Source organism: Dermacentor variabilis, chromosome 11, assembly GCF_050947875.1.
Source record: "Dermacentor variabilis isolate Ectoservices chromosome 11, ASM5094787v1, whole genome shotgun sequence".
Lineage (NCBI taxonomy): Eukaryota > Metazoa > Arthropoda > Arachnida > Ixodida > Ixodidae > Dermacentor > Dermacentor variabilis.
In genome coordinates, this window is record NC_134578.1 from 53,888,747 (window position 1) to 53,913,997 (window position 25,251).

At 48.0% G+C, this 25,251-nt stretch overlaps 1 protein-coding gene across 2 annotated transcripts in view; it reads left to right on the plus strand.

Moving 5' to 3' along the window:
* Window positions 1-25,251, plus strand: part of LOC142563804 (venom metalloproteinase antarease-like TserMP_B) — a 63,448-nt gene that overhangs the window by 31,875 nt on the left and 6,322 nt on the right. For both annotated transcript variants that reach the window (XM_075674423.1, XM_075674424.1), the window contains 4 exons: window positions 4,983-5,091; window positions 10,223-10,360; window positions 12,581-12,713; window positions 20,412-20,513. In XM_075674423.1, the coding sequence (XP_075530538.1) occupies window positions 4,983-5,091; window positions 10,223-10,360; window positions 12,581-12,713; window positions 20,412-20,513 (482 nt within the window). The remainder of the gene's footprint in view (window positions 1-4,982; window positions 5,092-10,222; window positions 10,361-12,580; window positions 12,714-20,411; window positions 20,514-25,251) is intronic.

A 25,251-nucleotide genomic window follows, 5' to 3' on the forward strand; every position in this document is an offset into this window, starting at 1 on the left:
TTCTTGGCAGCAGTACCTAAATACAGGTATGTGACGTCACACAGATCACGCGCCGAGATAGTCAGCAACGTACTGTGCTATTCCAATGGAAAGGGAACTTGCAAAAGAAACTTGTCACACAAGGTCAACCCTCGCTGCCTGAAAAATCTCAAGTGACACAGGAGTAGAGGAAAGGAAAGGGGAAAATGAGAGGGAAAGACGAAGATTGGAGAGGAAAATCGGAAAAATGAACTGCCGGTTTCCTCCGGGTGGGTCAGACAGGGGGTGCCGTCTCCGTGAAACGGAGGCCAAAGAGGTGGGTTGCCTCTGTCGAGAGGCCATAAAGGTCCGAACACCTGGCTTCGGCTCGACCAGCAGGATCCCTTTGTCCACGGACACGGCAAAGCTGTGCATGGTTACGCGCGGGAAGGTCCAACCCTCATGTGCTCGGGTGCGTGGTGTGGAAACAAACCAAACGCCCGTTGACGCAGACACCCCTGCAGGAGTAGTCGTGCTGTCACCGCCACTCCAGCTTCGTCATCCGACTCTCTTCACGCCATCGTCGTCATACCGTTGTCTTAATGCCATCGTGGTCACGATGTCGTGTTCGTGATGTCACGATTAAATTGTTTTTATGCAGCCGTTGTCATTCTATTGTCATATTGCGTGGTCGTCGCACTGGCGCTGTCATGCATCTATCGTCATGCCAACTTAGTCACACCATCAAAGTCATTCCCACTTCTTCATCCAGTTGCCGTCATACCGTTGTCAGCGTAGTCGTACAGTCGTCCTCCTCCGTCTGTCCTCATGTCGTCCGCGCCACGTTGCTGTCGTTATGCCGTCGTCATAATATAAGAATCGACATATCATTGTCCTCGTGGCATCCTCATTATACGCCTTTTGTAGTTCGATCACTATTAGTCTTTCTTCGTCATTCCATTGCCACTTCGTTGGCATCATGTAGCCTTCGTGCCTCCGTGCTCATGGGCTACCTTGGCATGCGGGTGTAATAGCAAAGTGGGAAGATATAGGAATATATGTGATAGTGCCGAGGCAACGAAACTGTCATCATTACAACTCCACGTGTTCAATAAACCTGACTTAACATGGTCTGTCACTACTATTGCTCGATTACTATTCGCATTACCGTTCATCGTTATCGTAAGATGCATTCCGCTGTAATTTCTTGCCGCGAAACGCTATATTATTACCCTGTTGGAACAATATTTTATCTCACAAGGTTGCCTTATAACACATAACTTTGACACTACTCTATGCAAACGAATCAAACAGAACTACAAAGATTTAGCTCATAAGAAAGTTACAAGCGCGCGTAGAGCACCAAGCATCCTTTGAGCGCAGAGGTCCGACGCAACCCAGAGTCTTCTCGCACCCGAACACAGGGCTTAAATGCTGTTGCTGAATACTACAACACTAGGACGGCGCGCAATGATGGTAATCTTTCAAATGTGCCGAGCCCAGAAGCGCACGCCACATAACCACAAAGAACAGGCCGAGAGCTGAGCTGCGTAGCTATCCAGCATTTCGTTTCTTCGCTCGCAGTCTGTCAGTCTCTATTCCCATGGGTACTGGTTCACTCTGGAGCACCACTAAACACATATCTACGCCATTCTAACAGTGTTTATATACACAAAACGATAGGAACTGGCAGGCTGAAGATTTGCAGCTTCAGCTTTCTCAGCGGCTGGCCGTAGCCCCTCGACATCACTGGGGCACGCTGCGCCGTGCCACCTGTTGATGCATTTTGCGACCCCGGAGGCCATATGGCTTGCTTACCACGTTCGCTGTTGCTTGGATACGAATGAAGTCACAGTTCTCGACTTCGCTTTTTATTTTTTCTGTAGTTCTGGGGACCTGTAAAAAATTTCCTTGATACATTTGAGCACTGCAGAACGCTTCCTTTGCCACCAGGTAGTATATCTTATGCAAAACATGGCACTGCGTCCGAAAGCTCCAGCACAGTGCTAATTTGGGTGTTTGGTGCATGTAATGAACTGGCAAATAACGATTTATGTAATTTTTCTCCACAAGTTAAGTAGTATTTGGTGTTGCATTCTGAACCCAAAAAGAAAAGTTAAAATTGTTATGCCAGCTTCGCACTGAGCGTTCGTGACAGTATACACATTACTGTATCGTCTTCGGTCACCTTGGCTTATTTTTGGTCGCCTTGATATATCGGTGTGCGTTTGCTAACTTTATTATGCCGTATAAGAACGTACGTGCTCACCGGTTCTTTTTTTTTAAGCGAAAGCCTTACTGGCCGCGAACTTGCGATTTCACCGTGGCGGTGCTCCAAGGAGGCACGTGACGTCACAACGCGCGCCTCGCCGCGGATATTTCTCTCTCTCTCGCTGCCTAGTCACTACTGCGCAAGCGCCACTAGTAGCATCGAGCCAGAGGTGTTTTGCCGTTGCGCGTTTCCACCGCCGCCATTTGGTATGACGTCACACCGCGTTCTTCGTCGTTGCGCTTGCCTCCACTCGCTTCGCCAGCTGCGTCGCATGCCTAATAGCATGGAGGACGGAAACTGAGGAGAGGCCCTACCCCCTCCGCGCACTAGGAGAAAAGTGTAGAGGAAATGACGTAGTAGGTTCTCCTCTTTTTTGCTGTTTTTTTTATTTCTTTGCTGCAGCGGCCACGCCTTTCGGGCCACAATGGCGGCTTTGTTATGGTTCTGTGCGCTCACACGTGTTGCTCCGTAGGTTTCGTACCACGGCAATGGTGCCGTGGGGGCAGATTTGCGTTGGTGACCATGTTTTGTTGCGCTGCGCTATCTGGACTGTGCTATCCCGGATGTTGCTGTGGCCAGGTGGGACAGGAGGAACTAAAGTTCGTGAAATGAGCGCACATGCAACGCTGTACGCAGTGTACCGCGCCACGGCAATGGCAACGGACGAAGGGATATCCGCGGGAAATTTTGCCCTCTTTGGCGGAATCATGCTAACGTGTCATCGCTGGCCGAAACCTATGCGTTTCAGAATCTGTACAATGAAAGCCTTGCAGGTCAGTGATTCCTGCTTTTGACAGCGCATATGGTGCATTTGCGGCACGTAGAACGTACGTTATGAATGCATAGTTTGTGTTCAGTAACAACTTGCTTTTTACATATTAAAGCACATGTTGCTCAACTGTTGCTTGTTCCTCTCAGTACTCGCGACAGCACGAAGTCTTTTAAGCAGAGCGCGTTCGAGGTTCATGCACACCTGCACAGGTGTACCACAATACACGTGCTGGTAGAGCTTCACGCAGAATATGTGCATTTTGCTGCCCTCAGCACCGTGCGCCTACCAGCCGACGCTTCATCCTGGAACATGGGAAAGAAGTGGCTGCTTTGACTTAAGGAAGGAGTCCTCACTACCGCAGTCGTATCTTATCCGTACGCGCGAGAAGCGCAGGAAAGTGAAGGTTAGTGGATGCGCTGCAAGAGTCGGCAAGGCTCCACAGAACGTACGCCTGTGAACACATCAAAACGGCTATTCCGTGGTCGCATGTAGGCCGGTTCTACGCGCGTACTGTTCTGCATCGTGCGCCGTCTATCGCAAAACTGTGGTTCCGTGATGCTTCACTTACCGTGGTAATTAGGAAGGTACCTCCGGCTGCAGTCAATGAATCAAAACGCGGTATCAGAAGTGACATTCTGCCTCCTCGCCGGCGCGCTGTCGTAGTGATGCGCTGCCACCCGAAGTTTGTTCAATTAAGCACGACGATTCCTCAAGCGAGAATGTGTTTGTCCTCATAGACTCCAAATGGATCGCAAATGGGTCGGTGTGTCGTATGTGTCTCCAGTGCAGCGAGAATGCGTACATTTTTTTGCGTATCGCCAGACGTCTAGCTCGCAAGTCCGTCTGAGAGCCCCAGGAAGCCCAAGCAGAGAAAAGCAAGTAGAAGGCAGCGATAAAGGTGACCTTTCTTTTAAAACACGCAAGAACTGGGCAGCTTCCGGTAGCTGGGGTTGATGAGAACAGTTCAGTTGGCTGGCCTTATAAGGCATGTTTATTTTCATAAAAGTCGGTAAAAGCAGCCGTTCAGCCTCACGGCCCAATTTGTGAAGTTCATTATGAACTTCTTTTAACATGACTTCGGCAACGGTAATGCAATAAAACATGGCGATTTTTTTTTTCTGCGGAGCGCGCGCGTCCCCGCAATCCGGTCGCACGCAGCGGGGAGTGGTTTCGCAAAAAATGTAAACAGGAGAGGAGAGCTGGCCCAATAGGCGGAGCAACGCCGTGAGCAACGCCAACTTCCGGCTTCACTTAGCTGCACAAAGAGTGACGTCAGGGCCTCTCCTGAGTTTCCTTCCTCCATGCCTGACAGCATGTCGGAGGATTGAAAAGGAGAGCTCGCGTGCGCCGCAACCACAGTTGAGGCGGCAGTGTGGACGGCGACAATTCTGATAAGCAGGAGGAGGCCTGGAATCGACATCGGAACGAGATGAAGGGGAAACGAATCGCCCAGGAAACAGACGAACAGCGCGTCAAACAAATGGCTAAACGCCGCAACATAGGTAGACAACCACACTAACCTGGACTTGCAATCAAGATTAACCAAGGCTAACCATGCTATGCCCTAGCTTTCGCTACGTATATCCTGGCATAGCGGAGCTAAGCCACTGCCATTTTTTTTAATGTGACGCTCCATGATTGACGATTTTAAGACCAATTTTTAAAACTATGGTGTTCTGATGACCGAACCCTGTAGGTCTTATAATTGCATTTACATTTTCTTTTTTTTTTTCATTTAACAGCTTGGTTAAAGTTAGTTGGCACACCCTGTAGAAACTGCGGGCATTGTTAAGAAAAAATTATATGAACTTCGCCATTTTCTATGCTATGACTAACTTGCTCTGAACTGGCGCGTTTGTAAGTTTTTCTGACCTTTTGCAATTTCTCCGAGGCATGAAACGTTTATCTCCGCACAAACCGCAGGTAGATGCATGGTTATGTACGCATACTTTCCAGAGTTATCAACATTTTGTTATACAGGAAGCGCTGCTGTGAGTGCAGCTTGCAGCCCTTACAAGGTGCTGATTGTTTCGGATCGCAGTGACTCAAGAATAAGATATCTGACTATTGCTCACGAAATCGCACATGCGTAAGTACCATACAAAAGCTAATTGATCTAGATGTTGATTTTTGCTTTTCATCGTTTCATTTGCCCTACTAAAGCAGCGAAGGCACAAAAGAAGGAAGCACATTGATAGTATCAGCGGGTACAAAGCATTTACTTTTACGATATATTCCTCCGAATGCCTTCACATCCCCAATCTTCTTATCTAACAGATGAGTATAAGCGCTTTTATATACGTTCTACTGGTAACCTCAATTGCGCCACCTTCACATGCTCTCTCATATCTTTATTTGGTCTACGCAAGTAAAAAAAAACGTAGACGGGCTTGAGCTGAACCTCCTCTTGCAGTAAAACTTTTTTTTTACTGTGTTCAGAGAAATATTTGCTACAGAGAGCACTGACTATCAGAGAAAAGTTTTTGGAAGTGCTCTCCACTTTGTAATACACACACACGCTAGCTGTCATTCATTTTCTTGGCAACGTTGAACGAAAGTTCCCTATCTATTGGGACAGACCTGTTCCATACGTCGTTTCGTTCCCAAAAGTGCTTTCTCACAGGAACGACTCTAATTCCGAGAAAAAGGAATGAAGTATGAATTAGGACGCCTAAGCTCCACGTTTATGAGTGGAATGCACAGCATTCAAAGATTCCTGTTTCTCACGCTTCCCGGCAGCAGCAGCTTATGTAACCATAGTGTTTACCGGGAGATACTGGCGACGAACGCTACGCAACAAGGCGAGTTTTCAAGTATAAATTCGGCCTCTTGCGTGCGCTGATCCTCAAGATCGTGCACAGCCTCGCCCAAAAAAAATCTTATGTTTCCGTTATTGTGCAAGTGATGGGCACGCTGCCATATAACTACAATTTGAAGCATGTATTAGCATCTGGAGAATTGACTATAGACTAGCAGACAAGAACGACTGCGGCAAATCTTGCATAAGGATGTTTAGGAATAGAACAATGTCAGTGTAACAAGGATGAAATAATACAGGACCCAGATTGACCCTTGTGCTACACCTTCTCCTACCCAGGCTTTGCCATACTGCGATAGCTTGGCGAGAAATATACGTCCTGCGCAAAGGACTGAAAGGTTTTCTAATATGTAAAACTATGCCTAACGTGTACTGTTGATCATAGTATTAACAGATTTCCTTTAATATAGGAAAAAGTAATTTAGATTGATGTTTTTGAAAGCCCTATTGGTAATCATAAATATTACTTATTTATACAACTTCTTATTTTAATAATTACGAGATATACAGCTATTTTGGCGTGATAGCTCTGCGGAAATCCGCAAGGTGGAGAGAAGTAATTAAGGGAAAATGAGACATCCGGGAAAACGAAGGTAACTGCTACAAAGGAAACCCGTGCGGGTTCCTCAATAAAGAAGGAAAACGTATGGGTTTCCTTCGTAGCAATTAGCTTCGCTTAAGTGGATGTCTCATTTTCTTTTTGTTACTTACTGCTCTCCACCTTGCGGGTTTCCGCAGAGCTATTACAACAGACTCTTGCGTTTGCTTCGAGTTGTTGTTAAATTCGACTTCTCCCTGCCATCTGCTAGCCGCCTCGTCAGCTCACATGATGGAGAGGCTGCCTCGGATAGGTGGTAGACTCGGCTTCAAGTTCCGGACCAGGACAAATTTTCTTCAACTGCGAGGCTTTTCTATCGAGGAACCCGTATGGGTTTTTATTGTAGCAATGAGCTATGTTTCGGTGGATATCTCATTTTTTCAGTTTTTAACAGCTACTTTTGAAAAGCATAGAAATGGGAGAAAAGGGTTTGTTATTTATCTCAAATTTACCGCCTTCTTTATGCACAACATATACTTTCGTAAATTTCATTTTGTCAGGGTAATATTCTGGTTTGTTGCAATAAATTTACGATGTCACCTAGTGTTTAATATATTAGGTCGGAAATTGATTTGATTGAGTTCAGCTATTATTGTCATAACGAGGTAAGCACTTATTTTACTTATCACTCTAAAACTCTCTACAGGATTAGTCGGATTGATAAACACATAGTCCATAGCAAATAATTATTAAATTTGTTGAAATCCAATGTATTTGCAGAATCGACAGCCCCCACGCAGAAAGAAATTTATCACGCAGAAGAAACCTATTGTGAAACTAATCAGTAAATTCTGTTGCGGCTTTGAAAGAATATCTGTTAGACTTAGTTGGGTTTCTTGAGGATCATAGCACAATACAAACAGTTATCAAAGTAGTAACTACTAAAGCTATTTTTCATGCGCCGAACTTCCTTCTAAGCTTCCTAATATCTTCTAACGAAGTTGAGCCTTTGCTTACCTCAAATACATTCAACGGTTTATTTCACCCTATCATTTATTTTTAAAAATTGGGTGTAATATGCGGCTTGCGCCTCTGACATTCATTTACCACAGTGAATGGTAATACTTCCTTGTCTAATTGAATAATTCTCCTAAAAATTCTCAATCTTATTTGCACCTCAGTTCGGCATGTGCTGAACTCGTTCCGTTCAACAGATGATACTACCACGTTAAAGCGCAGAATTTTATTTTTTCATCAGAGACTATGTCTGCATACTTAGCAGTATACAAAAAATAGCGGCTCATCCTCATTGGCGTTCCAAAGCAACTGCTATGTGGGAATGCCATTGGGCTTAGGATAAACACCCTTTTCGAGGCACAGACGACTCATATTGGCCCAATAAGCTAGCCGGCAGCGCCAGCTGTACTTGTTTTCCCAGTAGGTATTATGTGCCAGCTCTACTTTTCTCCCCAGAGCCGCGGCAAATGCTCTATCAGAATGCCGACTGCCGTCAGACAAGAGACGCACAGAAACCACGCCTAGAAATCGCTACAGGGCACTATTTCAAGGTGCGAATCCCCCGCAACTTACCAAGCCCCAGGCCACGTGACATCTCTACCCATCACAATATTTCAATGCATCGAATTACCTCGCATTACACTGCACTACATGGACAGTCATCTCACGATGAGAGTCGACGGTAATGCCTTTAGCATCAAATCAGTATAGCGACACAACATAGTGCCACCGTGGAGACGAATTATGCATGAGGCGTTTGCTGCTGCGGGACTGCTTTTTCGAGCTTCCCCAACATAGAGTTTCTCACTATAACACCTAGAGGGTAATCTGGCGCCACCGTCTATGGGAGTTTCTTAAGGGGGCACCGTGCCGTCATGGGAATGACGGCATATGTGTCTGCGAGGCTCGTGTTGGCTGGTGTTGTAAGAGGCTTCGTCTAAAACGTGGATATGGCTACGCAAATAACGCGTTCTCAAAGTAAAATCTTTATAAAATGTTTCCATTCACGCATATTACATCTTTACTCACCCACAATGCATGACCAAGCGAAGAAAAGCAAGAACAGACGACCAACTGTTTCAAAGCGAGCGCGAACCTTGTCTGTACTCCAACTTTAGCGGCCCGCTGATACTTTTTACGTAACATGTAGTCGTACACACAATAACAAGTTCTCATAGTTAAACAAAACACGTTTTCGCGTAATAATAAAGCTAAAACAGCTTTTTACGTGCTGTTTTATTAGAAAATGAATCGTTGTGACAGCCGGAACGGTACTTGCCAAGCTCATCTTCAAGGTGCCCTGTCTCTACGAGAACGATGCCAATCCGAAGTCACAATATACCGGCATTCCCATGCATACCACAGCGCAGCAGCGCCAGATTTCCCTCTAGGTAATGTAGTGAGAAACTCTATGTTCCCCAAGAACAGGCAGCGCCATCTAGCGCCACCGCAGCAAAGTTTGCGCGTGGCTTCGAAATGCACGGCGCGCCGATGCGTGCCAACGCTGATAAACTCGTCATACAGCAAGAGCTCCTTTCTTGCGCTGCTTTCTTAACATGGTCCATCAACTAGTGCCACTTCCCAAAGGCCAGCGCTTGGCTTACGAAACTGGAAGCGTCCGAACGCTGACAATTGCTCCCTAGCTCGCCGCACACCCAGTTGCACATGCTTAGTGACCCAAGTTAGCGAGTGGTTCGTTGAAGAGCGGCGCATACCCAGTAAGCTCACGGCGCATCTTGCTAAAGCGTTGCCGCCAAAGACGTTCATTCAAAAGCGGCACACACACCCAGTGCATTTGTGGCACAGCCTGCTAAAGCGTCGGGTTGCTGTTCTGGAGGAACCATTGTGACGTGAGTTTGATACCGCCCTGTATCAGAGAAACTGTGACTGTAATTGTCATTGTAAAGGCGGCAGATTCCTGGTGTCACACAGTTACCCAAGTTGGCGTCAAGGACGTTCATCAAAAAGCGGCACACACTATGTACTGGCACGTACTCTGTGGCACAAGCTGGCATCAAGGGGTTCCTTGAAGACCAGCACAGACTGAGTGGCACGTTCCCAGTGCTCATAGTCGGCGGGGAAGAGTGACTTCCACAACCGCTATCTGACAGATGACATCGCTTTAGAGTCAGAGTTACAAGTAATTAATAGAGCACAGTGGAATTCAATAGCAATGCTGAGCAGTGTTTCTGTAAGCATTTGTTCGGTCATGTGACTGGGTCTGGCAGGTTGTTTGAAGGTCTGTATGATACTGGAGCTGCTTATCAGCCATTCCTTCTAGGCAACGGAATCTTTTATATTTGTGCGTTGTGGGCTATTCAATGCGGTGCTGTAGTAGTGATACTTTGCCTGTGCCACAGCCGTAGCGTTCGTCGTTGAAAGTCAGGTATAGATAAGATTCCGTGTGCTGTTGTTACTGCAACATTGTTCGAGCTTGATGTTACTTAGATAGTAACATTCACAGCTCATAACATCTTATCGCAGTCGAAATGGCCAAGCTTAAGGTACCTAATCACATTTATGCATTAAGACTGCACATATTTCTTATATTTACAACCATTCCCATTCACTGAAACACACTGATTTGTTCAAAGAAACCGCTTGTACTACCTCCAATACGTGGAACTACTTTTAAGTACATAGGTATTTTACACTCGCATGAAAAAATCATGTCCCACTACACATTTTTTCTACGATTGTGTAAACATGGAATTTCTCCAGTTTCATTACGGTTCCTCAATTTACTTGTTCCCTCTCTCTCCGCATAGCGACATTAACCTGATTAGCGAACTAAATCGTGTTATGTTTTGAGCAATCTGCCAGCGATCGCAAAAACTTTTTTTCCAGACTTGGAGCTGTTCACGACGGCCAACCTAAGGCAGCGTCGTGCACAGAGACACATTACATAATGAACACAGAATTTACGAAAAACACGATGTTAACGTACTCTCCATGTACAATCACAGCCATTAATGCATTTTTGCGGTAAGTTTTCTTTATAATACTGGTCGCACTTCTCGTGATGTAACATAAAAGACCAACGAAGTCGTTTAAGTACGTCGGTCCTACTGATCCGAGCTAGAATGAGCAACAAAACCGCTAGAAAGGCGAAAGTGTTGGCACCTTCATATTAAATCGCATTACAGTGAAGCTGTTATTGAGGCTAGATACACGCGAGAAAAAAACACTGATGGCAGCTTCCTTGTCTTTCATACAAAAGTAAATGACGTACTGATTTAGAATGTACATAGAATGACGAAGTAGGAGGAGCCATGTGTAGGCGAATATTGAGGGACGTTGCTTAATGACGGGCTAAACAAAAACTCCTAAACCCCGTGTTTTGACTGTCTAGAGGCGCTAACATGAAGCCACTGAATACCTTTCCCTAGTCCTGGGAGAATTAAACGTTGCAGCAACTTTATTTACCGTGAATCAGGAAACAATTATAGGTGATACACACCAAATATGTAAAGCTTCTACATTTATTAGCAGATTGACAAATAATTACGAAGTACTTGTTTGCTTCCCCGTATGGAGGTACTTAAAGAATACTTGTGTCCTGGGAGAACTAAACCAGGCGCCGAGGTCTGGTTTGCGTGGGGTGTGGGGCATGTTATGGGTGACTTGCGACATGTACTTAAACTGTGTAGACTCGATGCAGCCTTTCTAAAAAACTGGGATATAGAATCGCTCGAGAGCGTTACACAGCCATTATGCGCAATATATCCTGGTATAATGGAAGAACTCATTTTAGCACCGAGTGCATATGGATGTGATGTAGTGCGCACGTTAAAGAGTACATTAACCTGCCTTGCCTGCACGTTAAAAAAAAACATGTGGTCGAACTTAATCCGGAGTCTCCCACTACGGCATGATTCGAAGTCATATCGTGGTTTTATACGTAAAACCTTAAAGAAAGAATACGTGTCATGAATCATACGTGTATACAGCTGGGCTCCTGCTCATGCATCCGTCTAGACATACTGCGCCATCTAGAGGCACCCCCGCGAAGATCGCGCGTGGCGCATGTCGGAATATATATTCAGACAAGATAACTTGATTTCTGTTCCGGGGAGCATTTATTCGACAGTAGCTACTAGGTAACTGTCAAACTAGTCAAACTTTCGTCAAATTGTCAAAAAATAAGAGCCAGAGCAGGATGAGAACCTCGAGGGAATTGCGCATTTTTGTGTGAGCGATCATGAAGACACTTTTGGGCAGACTGCAAGGAATAGAGCCCATCGCTGGCTACTGTGCGTGCGATGGCCCCATGGGTGATGGCTTCATGAAAAGATGAAGTGGTTGACGCTGAATCAGGCGGAAGCATAGTGTGTAAGCTCAAAATGGGAAGCACGGCCAAACAGAAGGTAAAAGGCGAGTAACGGACTGCTTCATGACGGGACGAATTGAAGGGGAAAGTGACAAACGGCAGAGCAGTGTCCCAGTAGCTGTGATCGTTGGAATCATAAATGGAGAGTACATCGGTAAGTTGAGGGTTCAGACGTTCGCTAAGGCCGTTCTGGGGATGATAGGAAATGACACATACTTGTGATGGGTAGCACACGACAGGTGAGAGGAGAAGGTCGTCAACGACTTGAGACAAAGAACAAAGAACGAGACAAACAATGTTTGCTGAATCAATTAGAACGTCGCCCGAAGGCGTCATCACCTCCTAGCTAGAGGGGCAACGTCAGTGGGAGAATTCCTCAGTCTATAATCCCTTTCACCTTAGCCACCTTTTTAGCTCACCTCCCCAATCAACGCTGCTCCTTTACTGAAAAAGGGCCCACCACGATTTCCCCCTCTTGGAGAGTCCGGCTGAGAATTGGAGGAGGGTCGATATGCGGGAACATGCCCAGATAATGTCATATAGTGTCGTGTATGTGTCCCACTGGGAGCATTTCATTATTAGGGTGTAAAGAGAGGTACATAGTATGTCAGAGACCAATATAAAGGAAGGTGTTGGTCTGAAGTTATATAAAGGCAACTGCTTCTTCCAAGCCAAGTTACGCGTGCTGGTGAGTCAGCATGCACTTGTAATGGTAATGTATGGCATGGTAATAAAGAAGTATGGGTTTCATCCTAGTTATCGAAAGAGCAACGTTAGGGAGTCATTTGGTAAGGTGCTCAGCTTAATTCTTTTCGGCCTACTTTTCAAGAAGATAAATTTGTAAAAGAGCTGACGTAGCTAATCCATTTGGACAGGAGCCCTAATGCAAGGTGCTTATTCACGGATAAATACGTACAATACCCTACGGATGACCCAGAACTTGTGAAACAAAGAACTGAAAAGTGCAGCAAGTTCCTGCCTGCAAGCGAGACACTCCTGGGCGTTGAGGTAAGATTATTTGTGCCAGCAAACTGAGAGGCACCTGTTATGAAAATGTCTGGGTATCAGCTCACAGAATCTTCCAGTGAAATTTTCAAAACAGCATATTTAAACGGCCTGTGAAACAGCATGAACTCTCATATCACACAACATGCGGAATTCTAGTTTCGTTAGCAATGATGCGCATGCGCTTTCGTTGGCCACCGAAGTTCAGTTAGTGGCGCTTTTCCCCACGGCATCAGTGTTCTTATCAAAATTTTTAGAATGACTGACTTATAGACTCGCACAAACAGAAGAACCAGTGCAGCCCGATATAAAGCTGCACGTATTGCAGCATACACTGCTGGCTTCCGTAGTTATGTTTCTCAACGCATTTGAAAGCTAAGTGTAACAGCGCGAAACACAAAGACGCAGTGATGGAAGCGAACATCACTGCCCTCCACTGCCCAAAAACCTTTATTTGTGGAAAGGTGCTGTGTATGTATATATATTTTATCCTAAGCCAACAATGTCACCAAGGACAACGTAGGGGAAATAATTTGTGCTTACTAATGGAAATAAAGAAATGATAAATAATGGCAATGAAAGTGGATGAAAAACTTTGGAAACGATCCCACGTCTGCGCATTCGCGTGCCATGTATATATATATATATATATGTATATATATATATATATATATATATATATATATATATATATATATATATATATATATATATATATATATATATATGGCAGCGTTGTGATAGAAAATTATGGAGGAACTGTCGACGTTGCGTGCCACTGTAAGAGAATAAACCGAACGAACGAACTAACGGACGAATGAACGGCCGAGAAAACGACGAGCGAGCGAATGAAAAGGCGAGAGACAGCAAGATACCGATAGCGACTTTGCTTGCCGAGCCCAACCACCGATCCTTGACCATCGCAGGCCTCCGACCGGGGACCAACTGACGAAAACGGCGAAAGATCCTATTAAAGCTATTCGCTTTAAATAGTTTAGACGTTTCGCCTCGAACAAATTGACAGCGATAGCAAATTTCGGCGCGGTGCTGGGCTCCCCAGACGGTGTTCTAGCTGCACGCCACTGCAGCGTCATCGCGCCACGCACCACGTAACGCAACTCCTGCTCGGCAGAAGGAACAGTAGCCTAGCAGCTTTCGGCGTTTAGCAAAAGCTGCCGTGTTGAAAGCTGCGAATGACATTACAGACGTCGACCCTCGATGGCGCCCGAGATAAGATTTAAGGAACAGCTTCGGAGTCATTGTCCAGTGATTTATTAAATAACTTAGCCTTGCGTTTCCTCCTCAAAGAACAGCATGCACAAAGCATCACAGCAAGCATAGTGTGCTTGGAGTGTGCTCGCCTGTTGACTATTTCTTGAACACGTGGTAGAGTTCATTCGATCTTGCCAGCGAAAACACGGCAAGTGTAGATATGTCTTACGGCGCGCGTTGTCTGATGTTCTGTGACATAAAAGTGGTTATGCATTACCCGAACACATGTTAATCACGTACGTGTTTGCTGATTTCTGGACAGACAGACAGACAGACAATGAACTTTTATTGAGGTCCTGAGGGAGTAGCCGGTGGAGACCCGTTGGGGCCCCCGGCTCGCCGCTGGCTGCTCCCATGTCGGAATCGGGAGGCCAAGCCTCTCCGCTCTTTCACGGGCCCTCTGGACGGCCATGGAGTGGAGCTTGAGTTCCGTACTAGATATGGCCTCATCCCAGTCCCGTTCGCTGGTGAGGGACGTATCCTGTAACGAAGGACACTGCCAGAGCATATGAGATGGAGTGCTAACCTCCTCCCCACAATCCGGGCACTGTGGGTCAATTTCTGGGCGAATCCTGCTTAAGAAACCTCGCGAGGGATACGACCTCGTCTGAAGCATCCTAAGCGTGATCGATTGAGATCTGCATAGATTTGGGTGTGGAGGCGGGAAGCGCCTGCGTTCCTCTTTATAGTGGGAGACAATCTCATGAAAGGCTAATAAGGGGTCGCTGTGGCCGAGCTCCTCCGGATCCAATGTAGCCGTCGCGGCGCGTTAATTCTCGCGCACGGCGGTGAGCAGTCTCATTGGAGTTCGGGCGGCCCGGCAGCACGTTGTCGCCCATGTGAGCGGGGAACCATATAATTAATGCACGGGGTCACAATTAGTTCTGGACTTGCTTTTCAGCATCGCCTCCGCCTGTCTAGCAACCATTCCCGAAGCGAAAGCCCTGACGGCCGCGCGTGAGTCAGTGTAGATATACGGCCTTTTTGAATCCTGCATCGCCAGCGCAACCGCCACCTGTTCTGCCACGTCGGCCGTCACAGCGCCTACCGAGGCCGCAGATAGGAGCTCGCCCTTTTCGCTGACCGCCATGACCGCGAATTTACCGGAGCGCCCATATTGAGCTGCTTCCACGAAGGTTTCCATGTTGACCGTTTTCTTCAATATCGCCCTGGCACGAGCTGCTCGCCTGCCCGCATTATGCTGTGGGTGAACGTTTCTAGGGAAGGGACCGACGACGTAGGTCCCTCTGAAGTTCTCGTCCAGCTGAACCGCCTCGCTGTGATTGTAACGCGGCTGCAAGCCCGCCGCCTCCAAGAGGCGCCTACCGGCGCTAGAGCCCGAAAGCCTCGTGATCTGCGCCGCTCGTTGCGCCTCTATGAGTTCGAGGGTGGTGTTATGAACGCCGAGCTGCATTAGCCTGTCCGTGCTCGCCGTAACCGGAATACCCAGTACCTTCTTAACGCTTTTCCGCATCAACGTGTCAAGCTTGTCCCTTTCAGTCTTAGTCCACTGCAGGGCCGAGACCACATAGTTGATGTGGCTCATAAGAAACGCGTGATGCACCCTTAGTAGGTTGTCCTCGCCTAGCCCCCCCTTCTTATTGGAGACTCATGATTAATCTGAGAATATTCTCGGTTTTGGCGGTCAGATTCGCAATGGTTTTGGCATTACAGCCCCTGGCATCGAGCAACAATCCTAGAACTCTAATCGAATTCACCCTGGGGATTTTCTGGCCGTCCCGCGTGTACACATCTATGGGGATCTGCTCGAGCGGCAGGAGCTCCCGAACCCCCTGCCTTGCCGGTCTGTATAACATGAGCTCTGGCTTGGTCGGGGAGAGTTAGAGACCCGTGCCCTCCAGGAAGGACTGGGTCACGTCCAAGGCCTCCTGGAGCGCCTGTTCCACGGTCGCCTCCGAGCCTCCCGGACACCAGATCGCGTAATGTCGTCGGCGTACAGCAGGTTTCCCACGTTTGGTACGGCAGCCAGCCGCTTCGAGAGTCCGTGCATTGCAATGTTAAACAGGAGGGGGGAGATCACCGCCCCTTGTGGTGTGCCTCTGTTTCCCAGCGAGAATGGTTCTGATTTGGTCTGCCCCACCTTGATGACCACCGTCCTGCCCCTCAGGAAGGACTCCACAAACGCGAAAAATCTACCTCCCAATTCAATGCCGAAATCTCATGTAAGATGAAGTCGTGCGACACGATGTCGAAGGCTTTGGACAAGTGAAGTGTAAGAATGCCCCTGACGTCTCTAGTCCTGTTGTCAATAACCTGTCTTTTTAGCAGTAGCATGACGCCCTGCGTGGAAAGAGATGGTCTAAACCCTACCATATTGTACGGGAACAACCCCTCGCGCTCTATGTGTTTTGAGATCCTGTTATGTATAACGTGCTCGGCAATCTTACCTAAACATGACGTGAGCGAAATGGGCCGGAGGTTGTCCAGGCTTGAGGGCTTTCCAGGCTTAGGAATCAGTACCACCTTCTTCCACGAGTCCGGAACACTACCTTGCTCCCATACCTCCGCAATGGTGCTAATGGACCGGTCGTCCAGGTTCCTCAAAACCCGGTTGGTTAGGCCATCCGGCCCAGGGGCCGACCTGCCATTGAGATTGTGGACATTGAGATCTGCCTCAGAAAACGGATCATCGAGCTTTGGGGCGTCCTGCCCCACGTATTGAGGTCATTCCCGTAGTTCATCTTACCCTACCGGAAGATACTTCGTTGCCAGGTCTCGGAGAAGGGACGTATCGGAATGACCCCCCTGTTTTTGCTAATGTACTAGTCTATCTACGGCGAGTCTCTGATTACCCTTGGTCTGTTTATCATCGAGCAGGTGCTTAAGAAGGTTCCATTTTCCCCCCGTGCGCATTCGCCCGTCTGCTGCCGAGCAGGCTTTGTTCCATTGTTGTCTGTTGAGCTCCAGACAGTGTGCCTCTATGCTGCGATTAAGCTCCGCGATCTTTCTCAGCCTGCAGTTTAGCCTTTGCGTTTTCCACCTCTCCAGCACAGACCTCTTGGCCTCCAGGAGATGCGCCAGGCGCGCGTCCATCCTGGGGGTCTTAAGGTCTGTGGATATTTCCTTGGTGGCCCCTTCAACGTCTCTCTTGAGCTGCGCGAGTAGATCCTCCAGTGCACCATACTCCGACTCATCTTCGTCCCGTATCTTTCGGAAGAGATCCCAATCAAGGTACTTAAATATCCTAAGCGGGGCCGCTCTGATCCTGATCCATAACGCTACAATGTGATGGTCGCTCCCTAAATTTTCTTGCAAGTTAGTCCAGGCTGCGTCAGTGTTTCTAACAAAAGCCAGATCTGGCATCGTGGCCATGGAGACCGAGGTACCTATCCTCGTGCGAAAGCGGGGGTCCACAACTAGGGTCAGTGCGCAGTCTTCTGCCGTGCTCACTAAGTTCACTCCCTTCGCCGTTTGTCTATTATAACCCCAGGCCATGTGCGGGGCATTCAAGTCCCCTGCCACTATTAGAGGGCTGTCACCCGCTATGGTGACTGCTCTGCCTAGGAGTCCGCGAAAACTCTGCCTTTGATCTGTCGGAGGGCTGTACACATTGAGGACGAATATGCTCTGTTTGATCCTGCCACTAGGGATTATCTCAACCAGCTGCGCCTCCAATCTAGTGCTAGCATCAGCTCTGCCTATTGTGATCTCGTGCTCTTGGAAGGAAAGTGCCTTCTTAACCATCGTGATTACCCCTCTCCTACGGTCTCCTCTCGTCGAGACAACGCGGTAACCCGAGAAGGTCGCCTCCTCACAAAGGGTCTCCTGTAGGAGCAGGACATGCGGTTTGTCCGCTTGTGCTTTTACAAACTGTTGTAGTGAGGCCTTGAGCCTCTTGATGCTGGCGCAGTTCGATTGCCACACAAATAATTTCTCTGTGTTGTCCGCCATTGTGCCTCTATTTAGTTAGCATCCCCTTGAGGGCGGTGCACTTGCCCGACGCCTCGGAATCCTGATGTGCTTTCTTAACGTTACCGGCCACATTCAGTCAGCTTACGTCAACAAGTTTAGCCTCCATTATCCCCATTCTGCGGTTGAGGGTAGCAATGGCCTCAGACTGCATCTTGATGGTCTCGGATTGCTGCTCGATAGTTGCGGACTGTGTCTTAATCGCCTCCGCTAATCGATCAAGGAGTTCCGCAAGCGATCCTTTCGCGATGGTCGCGGCGGGCATGGAAGCTGACACGGACGCCTCCTCCATCAGCTCCACCGTAGCCCCGGTCGACTCGGGAGGGGGCGCCTTACGCTTTGCCTGACCCAGCACTGGTTTTAGTGCTGGTGCGGGCGACGTGCTGCCATGACCATTCTGTGCTTTACGAAACAATTCAAGGTCTGCCCTCAACTTACGCATTTCCGCCTTGAGCTGCTCGTTCTCCTCCTTTAAAGCAGCAAGACGCGGATCCTTCATTTGCTCTGGCAATGTACCATGCGTTACCTTCTTTCCAGTCCTCGTCCCCGTGACCTTGTCCACCCAGGTAGGCCCCTACTGGATGCGAACACTGGAGCGCGAGCGTCCTCAGGAACGGGAGCGCGCTCTGCTGACGGGGCGCCCGCTGGATCGGGAGAGCGCTCTGCTGTCGGCGCGCTCCCTGGATCGGGAGCGCCCCCTCGTTGCCGACAGGCCCCAGGAAGGGGCCGCGCCTGCCACACTGGCATCACGTGATCCTGCAGCCGCTTGCGTCTCCCGGGCGCGCCGCCGGCGCCGCCGCCTCCGACGCACGATGTACGGCACTGGAAGCGCTAGTTGCACCTGCGGTCGGCCGTCGGGTGCGCGCCTCCACAGATGGCGTACTTTGGGTCGCACTGATGATTTTCTGGTGGGGAAACCATGCCACAACCGCAGCATTTCCTTTTGTCCTCGCCGTTAGGGCAGACGTCTGCTCTATGGCCGAGCTCTCCACACGTGTAACAAACGTCGACTTGCCTGCGATACAGGGCGCAAGGCATCATGACCGTCCCACAGACCACGTGATTCGGCACCCTTTCTCCTTCAAAGAGCACAACGATCGTGAGGGTCTTCTCGATTCTTCGTACTTCTAATGGCTCGGGGTTTCGGTGGTTGACAATGAGCACCTTTAGATCGGCGTCGCTGATCTCGGGGTCCACCACCCGCACCACTCCCTTGCAGGTGTCATCCGACACTCTAAGAACAATTTACACCCTTTGGCGTGCCCCTTCTGCCACACAAATATAATCGTCATCTGCCTTGATGCGTTTTCTTTCTTTATCGCTGCGAGCCCGGAACTTTCCTGTAACGAACGGCACGCGCGTTATCAGCATAGAACAGTTTACACCTTTTGGAGTGCCCCTGATGATAACGCGCGTGCTGTTCGTTCGTCGAAGGGGCCCTCCTTCGTGTGGATCCTCTGGATCCTGGCGTAGGCGCGCGCATTTGCTTCATGCAGCGTGGAAATAACTAGGATGTTCTGGATGCCATTGGGGCACACCGTGTCATACCGCACTTGCGCCGGCGCCAGGGCCGCCGCCATGGCCAGCGCCCGGGCGAGTTGTATCAAATCCGACTTTTTAAAGTCCAGCCCCCCTCGAGGTCGGATGATGATCTTGAATTGCTCCCTCGGTAATCTGGGGAGCCTCGACGCGTCCACGATACGCTTCAACGCGCCCCGTGGTGCGGCAGTGCGGCTGCCGCGTTTCTCGCCTTTTTTCTTCGCTTCGGGCCCCGGCATCCTCGGCTCGCCCGTCCCGGTCTTCTTTTTGCCCAGCGCTGTTACCCAGCCTCAGCACTCCGCGTCCTGCGGACTAATGTCCATGCCTTCAACAATCACCACGCTTGGATTGGAGGCCATAGCACAGCGTCTCGCCGCAACTCGCCGAGCGTCTCGCTGAGCGGCCACCGCTCTGCCGTTAGGCTGAGCGCGTTAGGTTTAGCGGCGCGCCAGCGTGGTCCACCAGAAAACAGCTCGGAGAAAAGTCACAAAAGCACCCACCGGTGAAAGTTCGGTGTCCTCCGGTTCCTTGCGACCAATCGCGTCGAATAATGCAATTGTGTAACGTGGCAGCCAGAAGAACCTGCCAAAAACATTTAACAAAGCGGGAGCCGGTATTCAGCCGTCCGCACTGGTAGGCTCTTCTTCTTCCGCCCTGATTTCCGGAGTTACTTCTTTTAAGACAAAACAACCTCAGACGCAGCCATATATCTGCGATTCGGAGTCTAACTCGCCTAGCACCTGTACGCGGCTCCGCGGTCGTGATGGCGCAGAAAGTACGGCAATAACTGATTGCAATCCTAATTTGCAATCGTGATGGCGCAGAAAGTGCGGCAACAATAACGGCAATCCTAATTTACAGCTTCTCTTAGTAGTGGTTGTTTCAATATAAAACGTGACATTTGTTCATTTCTTATTTTGATGTGTTTTTTTTTTGTTCTGTCTATCTTTGACCGAACAGCCATTCGGACGGTGTGCGTTTATTTGCGTCGTCGAACCCACGTCTTCTTTTCGACTACTGGAAAAGAACGGCAAACCCTGCGACAAGGCTGATTCCTCTCTGGTAAGCATTGCTTTTTCTACACTACGTTTCACTTATAAATTTCCAAGCCCATACAGAAAGCCCGTCAAGTGGCGACTATGAATACGTTAGCCAAAATACCCTAATAATCAACCACGCTCGCCAGTTATAAAACAATCTTCGGGGACCACTGTTTCAAGCATTAGGTGTAAGATGCTCCGAAAGTACCACTCGCTTTGGTAGAAAATTATGAATTTTCTTATTATTCCAGAACTGGGTTTTAGTCTTGTAGGAACATCATGTGCAGAAATATGACCTGCAAGGTCATGGGCAACGTCATATGCTAAAAAATTTCTGGGTTAAGCAGTCTGCAATGGTGAGCCCTCCCCCACGCCAAACTCCTTCTCCCCCCAAAAAAACACCAACTATCTCCAAAAGGAAAAAGAGCAACCACTTGCTTTCGAAGTATTGTCAATGAGAGTAACATAAATTGCTCAACCTTTTCTCCCACTGTTCTAAGCAACTATGTAACTCCTCAATCTTAACGTTTTTGGGTGGCCCTCAGTACTTGTCTTGACCTCTCGCAGAGTAGCGAATCACTTTTTCTTGTCTGTTCTTCCTGAGCAACAAAATAATCGCAATGACCTCGGATCAATTAAAAAGTTGGGCCTGGAACGCCATCCCATCCTTGAGAGTCTCACTTCCACATTACAGCGAAGGCTGTGGAAGCTGGCATGCTGTCAGATGTAGAAACAAATCACAAGCATTGCACGATTTTTTCGCATTTTCCTGGTACATTATTTCTTAATCGCCTCATTACATCCACGAAAATGGTCTAGGCGGAATATATCGTCACTGAAGTATTCCACAAGACAGTAAGATAAACAGAGAAACCATGACCATCGCCTTCACGTGACCGCGCTTTTTCTGCATTCTTTTTGTTCTTTGTGATGAAGGCGTCTACAGTTTGCTGAAAACGCGCACGGCTTTGACGTCTTACCCATAACACGAGTTTTCGCCGCTCATGATAACCTTCAAAAAAAAAAGTCTGGGTCACTTTTATTGTAGCTTTGCAAACGCTGTCACGAAATTGAACACGATTTCTTTGGTTCGCCTTTTCCTTTTGTCCTCTGCGAACACGCGGTAAAGAAATTTCTGGCAACGTGTCTTGTGATCAAGTCCACTCTCCAATTCTTGTCATTTGTGTAGCGATATTAGTTAAATATTACTGAACCATTGTGACAAATTTTGTGAACGTTGGCCGAAATAAGTCGTTTAGCGCTAATTTTTGACAGCACAAACCGCTCAGATACTAGGGTATAGTTTAGTGTCTCCTCCATATTTTTGTTTCAAACACTGCAATTGCTTGTGTGCTTGTTTTTTTTTCCTAGGAGGAATAAAAAAACTCGGGCAAATTTACTATCCGTTATGAACAGACGTGGTAAAACTGCTACACAAGTAAATACTGATGCTACGTAGAGTGTATAATAATACTATAAGTGTTGTACGGTTCGTTAACTTTATGTTATATGGCACGTGCATGAATACCGTTTCGAGCAGATATGGATGGATCTTTAGGAATGATTTTCTAGCCACTACATGGAGCAAGAAATCATCTATACTAAAGCGCGATATAAGAAAACATTCATTTTGTCCTTCATAATGTTGTCATTGGTTTGATCCACTGAACCGATTTCGTGAACTATATAATACAGATTTCTTCTTACAAGAAGTGCAATATGGTTGTTCAGTATTGCTAGAGCGCTCATTTCGCAGCGGTGAAGTTATTATACATTCTTTTTCTTCCATTGGCACATACAACGCCATGAGAATAGTCAATTTCCCTGCGTCTCCGCAAGCCGCCAACTGTAGAGAGAAAAGGGATTGCATGTAGTGCAGCTATTATCTCAACACAGCAGCAGACAGCAGGAGGAAGCCAGGCAGGCACTGCGCGCAATAGCGAGTTCGGTGCGCTAGCTATGCCACACAGAGCAAGCTTTGCAAGGGCAGACGAAGGATGAAGGAAACCTTCTTGATCTGCTAGATGAACGATCGCAAGACGTTCCTGCTTTGAAGGAATAGCTGGAGCAGCGAGATAGGTGGCTGAGCAGGGATACACAGAACGAGCTCATAGAAATTATGGCGCACGGCGTTCAGCGGGGCATCATCGAAGACGTCAGATGCAGTCCATTTTATGGAATCATCGCTGACGGTACTACCTACCTGACAGGCAACGAGTAATTCACATTTTTGTTGTGCGTTGGGTACACGGGATAACACTGGAAGTTCGTGAGGAATTTCTTGGCATGTACAATGCACTAGACAGTAGAGCTGAGAGCTTGTATAAAGCCGCGAGGGACGTGATTTTGCTCCTGAGCCTGGACTTTCACAACTTAGGGGGCACCGTTTTTACGGAGCCGCGAACATGGCAGGCAGATTTACTGACGTGCAGAAAAGGATCACAGACTCTGAACCGCGGTTAATATTTGTGCACTGCAGTAACCACTGCCTAGACTTTGGACTCAATGAGGTTGCAAGAAACCGCGATGTCGTCAGCGACGCTCTGAATATTGTAAAGGGTGTTTCCAATGCAATGCCCGAATTGAAGAACAGGAAGACTGTTTATTCAAGCGCTGTAATTTACTCCGGATAATGATGCCGGTGAGCTTGATTGTTCCAGACCGAACACCCTACTGCTACCACTGTGTCCAACGAGGTGGACAATAAAAGTACAATCAATGGACAGGTTCGTTGAGAACTACGAAAGAGTGCAGGCGACATTGCAGGAACTGGTGCAAGTTCAAAGCTCTCTCAGTGGTACCAGAAAGACAGCCGAGAAAGGATGTGAGAAAATAATCAAGTTCGAAACTTTACTGGTTATCAACATTTCTATAGCCCTGTTTGGCACATGCGATTAAATAAAGAGGATGCTTCAACGCTCAGTTTACCGCGCTGCAGGAGCAAGAAGCAGCCGCAGAGGCTCTTTGTGACCGCTTGTCAAGGCTACGGTATGACGCCTCATTTGACGTCCTATGGCAGCGGACAAACTCAAGAGCTACAGAGTTAGCTCTAAAGGAACCTCGTGTGCCCAGAGTTTTACAGCCGCCCAGAAGGCTTCAGTTCGCATACAAGCCTGAGGAGCCTGCAGCGCTTCACGGCAAGTCGTCACGGAGAAAATAGTTTTTTGCCGCTATCGATCGTATTACCAGCGAAATATGACGGCGATTTGAACAGCCTGGCATGGAGCAGCTGATTAGCCTCGAGCGCATTTTGACAGACGCTGCTGAAGGTCCAAACTTCGCGGCAAACGACCAAAATGAGCTTTTAGGAGCACACGCTGCAGATTTTGACAGCAGCAGGCTTTCAGCGCAACTCCTCTTTCTGCCAACGTTCCTGCATGACGAGGGCCCGGCCGCAAGTGAACGCATTTTACCAGTTTTGCAGCGGAAGTCTGCAGATATGCGTAAGATGATGTACCAGGTTGTCCGGTACCTGCAACTCGTTTTCTGTGCCTGCGTCAGCTGCTTCAGGAGAGTGACCTTTCAGTGCTCTGAGGCAAGAAAAAAAAACATTTTTGCACAATCGAATGACGCAAAGGACGCTGACATATTTTCTCCTCCTCCAAGTGCACAAGAAGAGAGGTGTGGAACTGCACTTAGTTGCCTTTATGCAAGAGTTCGTGTCTAGAACGGCAGAACGAAGAGCGGAGACCTTTTCTATACCATTTCTGTATATGCTGGCATCCCAACGGCCGGCGCTTAGTTGCAACAACTGCGGCGTGGAGGAACAATATGAATCCGCACAAGCGAAACACAGCACAATGGTAGTCCAGTACCCGGAGCAGCTGACATTACAGCAATTACAAACGAAGCGCGTTAGAATGGCAGTAATTCGCAATAGCACCGCCATTCTTCCAAGCGGCCGCTGGGGCAAACGGCGGTCCTCACCTACCAGTTCGAGGAGGAGGGCAGAGCGGCCGCGAAATTGGGCTGTATAGAGGCTACGCTCTTCCTCGCAATTGCAATCTTCAATTCACTTATTATTTACTCCACAGGTATCGTCATCCTTGTGTGTTAATGGCGAAACGCATAAACAAAAAAATGCCTTAACAAAAATGGTGTCTTGTCCACAGGAAAGTGGAAAGCATGGTACAGTAGAACGCGTTATGACGTAAACATAAATTTGACAAAAAAATGTCTTAACAAAAATCGCCTCTTCTCCACAGGAGAGTGAAAAGCATTGTATAGTAGAACGCGGTATCATGTAAACGTTATACATTTGGCATTTATAATATAGAAATAAGAAAGGCTACTCGACGGTACCACGCTAACGGAATTATTCTGAAGAACCGAAGTGGGGAAATACATAATTTCATATCAACAGAGACGAAAGAATATATTACATCCAAGCTGCGAATTTGGGTTCCACAGTGATTTTCACGTGGTTGCGTCGGCTGCCAACACTGACGTGTGACGCCATTGCCGATTTCGAATGCTAGAGCCTAGCTAGAAACGCAGCCGACGTCTTAGCCTCGACGCGCCCGCGTGACCATGTCGCCAGTGCGAACCTCCAATGGGATACGAGCACACTCGCTTTCCCAAAGACGGTTCAGAATACACCGCCGTAGTAAACTCCCACACACAGCCCGGCCGGGCCCTGCGTGTACAGCTGGGCAACCCAAATTGGCACTAAAAAGCAAGGCACTGGTGAACGTATTAATATTTACAAGGTCTCGTGTACCTCTTGAAACACTTGTGCGAGAGCCGGCGTTTTAAATTTG